Here is an 11157-nt window from a genome sequence, read left to right on the forward strand (position 1 = left end):
AATTTATGGTTCATTCTCTCACAACGAACCCACAGTAATTTTAGCACAGGTGATATTTAAAAGCTGTTAGGAATTGTGTGATGAACATACCTTGATAAAGGAATATCTAATAAACCAGGTCAAACTAATGTCAAATCCCTTCAACACACACAACCCATCAACAGAAATAAAAGGAAAAGGAAAATGTTTTACTGGTGAATTTTATACAAGTTTGGCATACAGGATACAATCATAATTATGTATCAAGCTTTTATTATGACTGACAACCCTTTTGGATTACAATAAAATAATTTTTACTTAAAGAGTACTCAGAACGTAGTACATGAGTTAAGGTCATATAGAAGTCAAAATGATAAATAGGTTTTACTCCACAGTAACTTATTATTGTTTGCCTCTAATGAATGACAGCCAGTTATATTACTGGAATATTTGTAAGAAAACAATTGATATTCATAGTTTCATATTTTATAAACAATATAAAAACTTGTTTGGACTTTTTTAAAACACATTCTTGTTTTGTTTAAAATAGAAATGAACTGAAAGTTTTACATAAGTAAATCAGATTCAATTTTAGTATATACTCAGTATGCATTATTGAGCAGTATATTGTTAAATTAAAGTTGAATATTTTATCTACTTAAATTTCAGGTTTAGCCCGTGCCAAGTCAATACCTACTAAAACATATTCCAATGAAGTGGTCACATTATGGTGAGTTGTAACTATTTAAACATATCTATGAAAATAAGAAGATGAGGTATGATTGCCAGTTAGACAATCATATCTGCCTTGCAAGCATCATAGACAAAAAAACACCACACAGTTATATTACCAAGCTTTTCATCTAACATAGAAAAAGAAATAAAGAATTCTGTTCAACTAGAGTTAGAGGTTGCCTGACTAGTCACATTATCCAATTTTTTTGCCAATATAATCACATAATCACATAATCATGTAACAAGATAATCTAATAATCAAAAATACAGTCCAAGCTTATCAAATTATCATGGAATATTTGTCAGGCAATCAAACGTCACTATAAAAGTGGTCAAATAAACACATACTGGTAATCAAAAGCCTTATGAGAAGGCTCAGAGGTGAAGACTTTGTCTGTAAAATGTGCAGGCACCATCTATTTATAAGAGAACAAAATATATAAGTTCTGATACAATTCAAAAGAGTTGTATCACTAAATCATACATATGACATATCTTCATATATAAAATCAAAACCTTTTGACAGAGAACTAAATTCTGGAGAAAAAAGCTTCAAAAACCATATTCAACATGATTAAAGGGAGATAATTTTCTTGCTAGGGTATGAACAATGTTTATAATAAAGTTGATGTTATTTTAGGTACCGACCACCAGATGTATTACTAGGTTCTACAGAGTATTCTACTCCAATAGATATGTGGTAAGTGTGATATATACCCTAATTAAGTGGAACTTTTCTAAATCAAACACCTTCAGAAATGAATACTTGATTTGGTTAGGTGTTGAAAGTGTACAAAATGAATTACTGTAGAATATATAATACACAAAGTCTGATATATAAACAAAGTATTAGGTGAGGCATAATTCAGAAAAAAAACAATGGTCTTATCTTTATAAAAAAATAGAGAAACGAAAAAAACTTATGAACTACATCAACAAATGACTTCTACTGAATATCACATTCCTGACTTAGGACAGTGCAAACAAATGCAGCGCTTTTCTTCACAATTTGATGATTCTTTTTAGGATGGAAAAGCTTTTTTCAATTTTGTTTGGACATTTTGATATCTATGTAATTGATTTTATATTTAGCTGCAGTATAAAAACAATAGAAGGTCAATGTCAGAATTTTTTGACTTTTTTGTATTTGGCAGGAAACTGTTTAATAGCTCAGCAAACATTGACCTTCCTGAGATTAAAAAATAGATATTTTTTTACATTGACCTTATATTATTTATAGATATATTTATGATAGTATGTCATTAACCAGCTGTAATATAAAAGTTAAACTTTATCTATTTTCTTTTACAGGGGAGTTGGTTGTATATTTTATGAGATGGCATGTGGTCGGCCATTGTTCCCAGGGTCAACAGTAGAAGATGAACTTCATTACATATTTAAAATTCTAGGAACACCAAATGAAACTCAGTTCCCAGGACTTAGTAAAAATGAGGACTATTTGTCTTATAACTTTCCTTTCTATAAGCCAGAACCACTTATTAATGTAGCACCAAGGTAGGTTTAGATCTTCTCACTAAAGAATCCAGCTTCATATATTTTCATAGCAAGTTTGAGTTACATAGCTTTTAAAAGTCTAGCATGTCATAATGGTCTACATTATTATGACATATAATACAGGTACATTTCATAATAACATTGAATCTAATACATCATTTCATATGGTATTTCATAACTGTATAATTATAAAAAATTACTCATGTTGATCATATTTTAGAAATGTAATTTTGTAGAATAATTCATGGTATTCATGTTTCAAAACTATAATTATGAAGAATTACTGATGGTATTCATATTTCAGAAACAATGATATAAACATATAATGAGTAATACATGTGTAATGACAGAACTGAAAAGTTTTATTTATTTTATTGGATGAAAAATATATTTTCTATTTTATGTTACATCAAATTACTTCAGTTTAACTTATATGCTGCCCACCTCTTAGTGGCAGGGATACATTGGCCTGGATACATAGTGTCGTTTTTTATCCTGACTTAATGTAATATTTAATTGTTACTTATTTCCCATGATATGTTATATTAAATGTATTTTGATCTTGTTACATTACAGATTAGATGGAGATGGTTTAGATTTGTTATCAAAACATTTACTGGTAAGTTGTTTACATAGAGGAGTCAACAATTAAAATTTCAATTTAAAAAAAAAAAAATCTGAGGAATCAACCTGCCATTAAATATAAACCCATTACTGTGGATTCATTAATATTCGTTGGATACCAATTTTCATGGATTTTGTGGTCAACGAAAAACAAATTTTCAAAAGAAATGAGTGTAGACTTTGCCAAAACCACTATATTAAATATCCACGAATATGTTCATTTTCCTCAAACCACGAAAACTGGTACCCACAAAAATAAAGGAATCCACAGTACCTATACTACAGTTGTAAGTTGAGGTGACAACAATATTTGTTAAGTTCTGTGTTGAAGAGTTCACTGTTGTACCAGTAACTTTTTATCTCCATAATGACCATACATTAAATTTTTCATATTTGTTTTCATAAGAAGTTTTGTGTAAGCAAATTCCCATATGGCCATTCCTACATTGTGATATTTAGCCAAAATGCCAAGCTTCTTATTTCTTTGAAGGGAAAAAGAACTGAAACACCCAAAATTCAGTAAATAAAACAAATCACTCAAAATATAAGATTTAGTAACACTTACCCTAGAAACTTGAGTTGAACTCATGAACTCAATGTGGAGATTTCCTGCTTTACTAGTAGCACCCTTCGTGTTTTTAATGGCAAAACAAATCATGATGATAGGTCATAATCAGTATTGTCACAATTTGAGGTTAACATGATTGGATTGAGGCTATGATAAGTACAGTGTAAAAAAATAATGGCTTCAACAAGAGTCATGTTTATATAGTAAGTCAAGCTCTGAATGGTGTCTTATTTATAGAAAGTTTGTTAACACATTTCACTGAAACTATCAAAGATCTTACCTAAACACCAAAGACTCAAAGCAAAAAAAAAATCATTGAGGCATAAAGAAAACTAGTGGCAAGGTTCATGACTTGGAAATTGGAATATATGCATGATTATATTATGTATATGGGTTAAGATTTTAAATCTATAATTTTATGTTTTACAGTATACAGCTAACAGAAGGTGCTCAGCTGCAGAGGCTATGAAATATCCTTTCTTCAACAGTTTGGGACCAAGTGTACATAGGTTACCAGACAGTACGTTAATACTTATAATTATCACATGATTAATCTGTGTGTAGTGAAAATACCTATTTTACTTACATAGACACAATCAAACCTGCCACAAAAGCCAACTTTTGACATTACTTCTAAAAATAGAGCATATGAAATGTGGACTTCAGAAGTGACCCATAAACATCAGATGAACTTGGAGGGGTTCACCAATTGGGTGGGAAATAAATGGTTTGACAATGAAAAAAAAATCAAATTTGAAAATAACTTAGATAAAACTGATTTTATAGTATCAAGATGATTGTTGTAGTACTTTCTCAATAGAAAGTATATGTACACTTTGTCATCTCAGTGAAATAGGCCAATGTTGTTAAAAAATGAAGGAATTCATGATTATACACTTGAAAACATTTTAAAAAGATCACTAAATTACTTTCAATATACTGCTGATGGAGGATGTCCTCAATTTGATGAAAAAGGAAGTATTAAACGTATTCAAATGAGTGAAATAGGCCATTTATAAAAATTTCGTTGAAACCTTGAAGGATGCTTTAGGATACACTTGAAAACATTTTAAAAAGATAATTGAATTACTTTCAATATCCAATTGAGAAGGATGTTTTCATTTTGATGAAAAAGGAAGTATTCACCTTATTTAATTTTTAAACGCCTAATAATGTTATGCCCCTTTTATGGGCATTATGTTTTCTGGTCTGTGCGTCCGTTCGCTTTTGTACAACTGTCTGTTCGTTTGTAAGTCTGTCCCTCTTCAGGTTCAAGTTTTTAAACGAGGTAGATTTTGATAAAGTTGAAGTCCAATCAACTTGAAACTTAGTAAACATGTTCCTTTATGATAGTGTCTTTCTAATTTTAATGCCAAATTAGAGATTTTATCCCATTTTCACGGTCTACTGAACATAGAAAATGATATTGTGGATGTCCTTTTACTAGGGACACATTCTTGTTTTATTTATCTTTTAATGGAAACACAGAAACTATATTTAGAACATTTCTTGCTCTGAAATGTATCGGCTAAAAAAGAATTGAAATCAACTGATTTTCTTAGAAAATAGAAATGAAATGATGTAATAGATATTGTATATTAACTATAATGATATTTGTTTCAGCTGTATCTATATTTACACTACCTGGTATAATATTACACAAAGATCCTGGAATGAGGTCCTCATCATTATCATCTACAGGTAGGGTTAATATAATGTCATGATATAGATCTACTAAAAGTACAGCTGAATAATTGACATGGCTACTAAACTGGTACCATGAACTAGGTTACATGATGAAATAAAATTGAGAATGAAAATGGGGAATGTGTCAAAGAGAAAACAACCCGACCAAAGAGCAGACAACAGTCAAAGTCCACAAATGGTCTTAAATGCAGCAAAAAACTGTTTATTAACTGTGCTACATGTAAGAAGTAAAATAACAAAAATACTGAACTCCAAGGAAAATAAACAAACAGAAAGTTCCTTATCAAATAGCAAAATGAAAAGCTCAAACACATAAAACAATAGTAAGCAACTGTCATATTCCTGACATGGTACAGGCATGTAGAAAACAGTAGATAACTTGCTGTAGAAAATGAATGACGATTTGATAAACTGTATCATATTTAAGATGTACAAGATAAATGAAACATTTTCACAGAGTGATATATACATTATCAATATAGAACTAATATTTAGGTAAAATGATTATTTTGAGATGCAGTCTGTGGCAGATCCAGCTTCTTTTGGATCTTCCACTGGCAGTTGCAGGTTTACAGTTATTCAAAATAAAAGTTATTTGAAATAAATTAGTTCAATTATCAATTTTTTATCATTGTAGGTAAAATAAGAAGACAGAGTATGCTGTTTTGATCCATGTGACATGATTAGATTATGTATTTAACTGAGCTTGCTGTTTTAATCCATGTCATGTGATTAAATCATGTGACTGACATGTGATACATTTCATGTGATAATCAAAGCAAATATTTCTTATGTGCAAACCAGTGCTTTTGAATGACAAACTATACATATGATAATTGCTGTTAATTGATTTTGTAGTATAAAACTAGTGTGTGCATGCTATAATTACATTTTTAACCGTATTTTCACAGGAAAAATTGGTTATTTACTAGTTACCTCTCATTTTTTAGTTAGCCATATTTTCAAAGGAAATATTGTTTATTTACAAGTTACCTCCCATTTTTAAGTTGACTTAAAAATGAAAATTAAAATAACACAAGGTCTTGTATTTTTATTTTAAAATTTTTACTTGTCAAACCAAATATGAAACTATATGAATTTCATCGATATTCAGAATAGAGTTGTTAGTAGAGTAGCATACCCGTAGCCAGGGGGGTTCGGGTTGAAAACTAATAAGGACTGTTAAAGTCGATGTTCTGTTCGAATTGTGACTGTTAAAGTCGAGTTTGTGAGTCAAACGAACCCCCCTTTGAAAATTCCTGGCTACGGGCCTGAGTAGCCAAGATCACATTAGTTTAATAAAAATACCATTTTGACAGTTTTCAGTACCATGTATAAGATAGTAATTACATGTTGATTGCTATGCTGGTTTTCAAAGATAACATATTTTAAAGTTGGACAGTAGATATATTTTGTATTTAATGAAATAACATATCATGCTTGGTGCTTTTCATATAATTGCAATTTTTTTATGACAGAACTTTTTTTTGCTTTAAGTGCTTTAGAATAATAATACTTTTTTTTTAATAATGCACAAAATCAGTCATTTTATAAATAAGATTGTGGACAAGCTCTAACATAATAATTTTGGAGTTCTTAATTTTTCTACTCACTGCATTAGTGAAAAGATTTGTTAATATTCTAGAATATAGTATCTCATATAAAGTCATAGTATACATAATAATTTGAAAGTGCTAAAAAAAGAAAAAAGTGTCCCATGAAGATTAATTTGGAATGAAAGTTGTCATGAGTGCTTATTTTGTTTTTAAAGTTTACATAATTAATGAAAATTTAAAGAAATTTTAAAAGCATGAAAGGCTTTATTTATTAGGAAAGCTGAGTCTTACAGACTTATCATTTTCAATAGAAAAAATTCTTGTAGCTGCCATCTTGAACTTCATCTTCATTCAACCATGTAACAAGATGTAACAAGTTTGTTTAACTCAGGCAAACATTTTAAAGGGTGTTATTAATTATTATAATTCTTCTTGATGTGTATATTGAAAAGAAACCACCGATTTTTCATCATTGGTCATTTTAACTGTGCCATGTGATGTATTTGTTCATTGTATTGTAATGTAAGATTGTAACATAAATTGTAACAGTTGATGACATAGAACACTACAAATAATGACATAGTACACTACAAATTATGACATAGTACACATATTATGACATTGAAGACACTAGCCTAGTGTTGCATGGAATAGTTAACAAAACAAGACAATGTTTGTATAGTATTTTTATAAATAAGTTTATATTAAACTTTTGATTACACCAATGATCATAATTGTTTACAACCCAGAATAATGGGAACAATTTATACATTGCTTTCAGGAGTTATTCTAATTGTTGATTTTTCCTCTGAGTTCAGTATTTTTGTGATTTTACTTTTTACTGAGGTTTCATAGCATTGTTCAGTAGTATTTGAGATGTTTGAGGAAACTGTCAATTTAAATTTACAGAAAAATACCCTTTTTTGGTTGATTTTGTAAAGATATTTTTTTTATTTTTTTTTGGTAAACTGAAAAACATTGGGCAATCGATATTGCTATCACTGGTTTGTCTGTGTAATTCCATCTTAGAATGAATGATTAATAGCTAATTAAAATACAGTTTACAGAAAAGAAATATTGTAATAACAATAAACTTAATCCTGAAAAACACTTCAAATTTCAAAAGCTGTATTCAGGACAATTCTGACATAAATGAAAAGTGTAGTATCACCTAGGTAACATCACTTCACAGATATTACAGGAAAATTATAATTAATAATGAAATTCTGTATAAACACAACTTTGTAGTTATACATAACATTGACATTTTAATGTAGATCTCACTTAATAAAATAGAATTATATTATCATAAACATTAAGTTGCTCTTTCTTAATAAAACAATGTGTGTACATATAATTATCCAGCTAGCTATAAGATGTTTTGAAGGTATACCATATAACAGCTCCATCTGTCTTGTATGGTCAGTGGTGTAGCTATAAGATGTTTTGAAGGTCTCTATATCATATAACAGCTACATCTGTCCATCTGTCTTATATGGTCAATGGTGTACATATGTGGTCATCTCACTGTTACTTATAAATTTATTATATATTGCTATAAAAAGCTGAAAATAAAGCCACAGTTTTGTACTGGTTTTCTTTTCCTTTTACCTCGTTTAAGAAATTAAAATTTGTTATACCATCTCAGAGGATTGACACTACCACAGTACGACCTCCCTTCTTTTTTATGTTTACCTCATTTTGTGTAAAAACTATATGGGAAATTTTATTTTTTTAAACCATCTTAAATGCTTGACACCCGTCTTATCAAGATAGCTTAGGAATACTCACATCAAGTGATCTTGGTTTAGTTTATTGATAACTGTCTTCCAGAAAAATGAAAACACAATGTTTATGGCAATTTAATTGCCAAAGGGACGCTTGAAATTTTTGGAAATAATTGTTCTTCAAATTTCAGATTCACCAATAGCATTTCATTATGATTAAATTACTGATGTTAGAAAATGCCAAGTCTCTTTGTGGTTGACAGACAGTTGCAATTATCTTTTTTCCAAACATTTTATGCTTGCATTAATGGTATATTAATAATTCAATAGTTCAATGATAACACAATATTTCAAAAAAGCCAGGAAAGAAATATATAATGTTGCATTAGGAAAATTTTTAAACGTCTACAAAATATATGCTTACTAGTATATTGCCAGTGTATCTTTTGAATTTGCTTAATATATAATGAAAAGGATTTTTTTTATCATTTTCTGATGAGTATTTGATTTACTTAATAATTGAAAAGATTTTCTAACATTTTTAAGAAAGAACTTTTTTAGACAGAAATAAGAATTTTGTATTGTAGCCCAGAAATTTTGTACCACAACTTTGTATAATTTTGTAAAGAATGTGTATAAACGTACTACTAATTTATTTCTTCAGTATTTTGTAAATGTGACCTTTTATAGGCTATTTGAAAAAAGTTGATGTTATTTTCAATTTTATATTATCTTAAAAAAAAATAGGATTCTGCATGAACAGAAATTGTTTTTTCCATATTCAGGTTAAGATTCTTCAATTAGGACTTGATTCCCCTTGTAATATAAAAAAAATGCATGTTTTTGAGAGATATATTTGAATTTTTATCTGAATTGCTACATATTTATTAATTTTTACCAGATTTTATCTACCTTCTTATACCTATCAAGTTGATTTTTTGCAGATTTTATAATAATAATTTTCAAAAAATTAAATCACAAATTGGTATGCCTAAAAAGAAAAGACATTGCTCTTAGAATTAAACATGTCTATTCAGTGAACTTTGTGTTGAAATTTAAATCAAATTTATAAACAAAATTATTTTTCATTATAAAACCGGTACAGAGTTTTATTAAATATCTGATTCAGTATTAATTGTGTCATTATTAATAGTTATTTTTTAAGCTAACACTGATTTTGTTTTTCTAATTATATAATTCAAGAGATTGAATGTTGTGATTGCCGATTTATTTATAGTGCACACTCTCTGGCAGAGTCTGAAACATGTAACCTTTTTTTTATTTATTTAATTGTATACAAAAGGAGAAAGGATATACAGTATCATCCTAGAGCAACTAAGTTGCAAATTAATTTTTGTATAAAGATAATGATGTAGATTTGAGGCACATCAATTGTATAATATGACCGTCAAAGTTTACAGTTTGTTATAATTAACACAATTAATTAATGCAAATATTTGATGTAATCGATTGACTAATTTCAATAATCAGTTAGTGTACTTAATGAGATGTGTTTTATATTTACACCTCGGACAATATAGAAGATTTCTAAATTATTTATTGATTTTAGTTTGTTTAAAATATCGTGCTTTAACTTAAAAAATGTCTACTTTGCATAATGTTTGGTGGTTACACAATTGAAAAATTTTTTTTTTTGATAATTTCATGTCAACTATATTTTATTTTGAAAATGAAACTCACGAAAAAAACAATGAGTATGCACAAAAATGCACTTTAAACTTCAAAAGTTTATCATGACAGTTGATTATCTCCCCTTTATCCCATTTGTGTTAATTATAACATTTTGTAGATTCTGACATGCATGCAAGCCATATCATCACATTTGTATTCACATAACATATATATCACATCATAATCTGTTGATACCAAATAGTTCAGCTTTTTATGACAATTCTAGCATGTAGGATAAAAAAAAAGAATTTGTCAAATTTTTACAACTCTAAGTAAATTTATATAGTAAGACATTTTGTAAAAAAAAATCTGGCTGAATAAAGTGTGCATGAGTCCATTAGGCTTAATACAAGGCAAACCAATTTTCAGAGTTGTTTTAATTTAAAAATAAGAATATTTTTTATTGGGCAATGCTTTTATTAACGAAACCAATATCAATGATATTTCAAAATTAGAAAAAGTTTTTTGGAAACAAAATCATGCAATTCAAAAGTTTTTTAAGCATTTTATTATATTCTTATGCAGTGGTAAAATGCCAAATCAATTTTCTTTCAAATACCAGTTTAGTATCCCTAAGATGTTCTGTAAAAAGGAAGCTGTCCTTATCTGTTTATTTTAATGATACAACTTTGATATTCTATCTGTCTATCTGTTGTATGTAAATGTGTATTTGTCCTTTGATGTGATGCACATATAGCAGTAACATGTATAAATACCATAACATGCCTCCATTTTGTAACAAAGTAACATGTTTTCATTAATGATGCCATCATGTCATTTTTACAATAAATGCTAAACTGCATATTTGTTACATTTATTTATTATTATCATATATTTCAAGGTCTAAATGATATGTCTTAAATACCATTAACCCAATTCACAGAAACTTCAAGGTTGTCCTGTGCCACAATTTCATACATTCATACATATAAAACATTATGGATCCAGCTTTCATGACATTATCCGTGATGAGTCATAGAAACACTTTTGTATCTTAAAATGTCCTGTTCCCAGTCAGGAATATGGCTGTTATTATCAAAATGGCCTGTACCAA

The 11157-nt window shown here is 28.6% G+C and overlaps 1 protein-coding gene across 3 annotated transcripts in view; it reads left to right on the top strand.

Annotated features, from left to right (window-relative positions):
• LOC134712630 (cyclin-dependent kinase 17-like) overlaps positions 1-10905 on the top strand; it is a 77777-nt gene extending 66872 nt beyond the window's left edge. For 2 of the 3 annotated variants that reach the window (XM_063574380.1, XM_063574368.1), the window contains 7 exons: positions 649-709; positions 1355-1414; positions 2026-2229; positions 2806-2848; positions 3851-3941; positions 5045-5122; positions 5766-10905. In XM_063574380.1, the coding sequence (XP_063430450.1) occupies positions 649-709; positions 1355-1414; positions 2026-2229; positions 2806-2848; positions 3851-3941; positions 5045-5122; positions 5766-5797 (569 nt within the window). In that variant the 3' untranslated portion in view covers positions 5798-10905. The remainder of the gene's footprint in view (positions 1-648; positions 710-1354; positions 1415-2025; positions 2230-2805; positions 2849-3850; positions 3942-5044; positions 5123-5765) is intronic. The other variant, XR_010106306.1, reaches the window with a different exon arrangement.
• The last annotated feature ends 252 nt before the right edge of the window (positions 10906-11157 follow it).

This window comes from Mytilus trossulus, chromosome 1, assembly GCF_036588685.1.
Source record: "Mytilus trossulus isolate FHL-02 chromosome 1, PNRI_Mtr1.1.1.hap1, whole genome shotgun sequence".
Lineage (NCBI taxonomy): Eukaryota > Metazoa > Mollusca > Bivalvia > Mytilida > Mytilidae > Mytilus > Mytilus trossulus.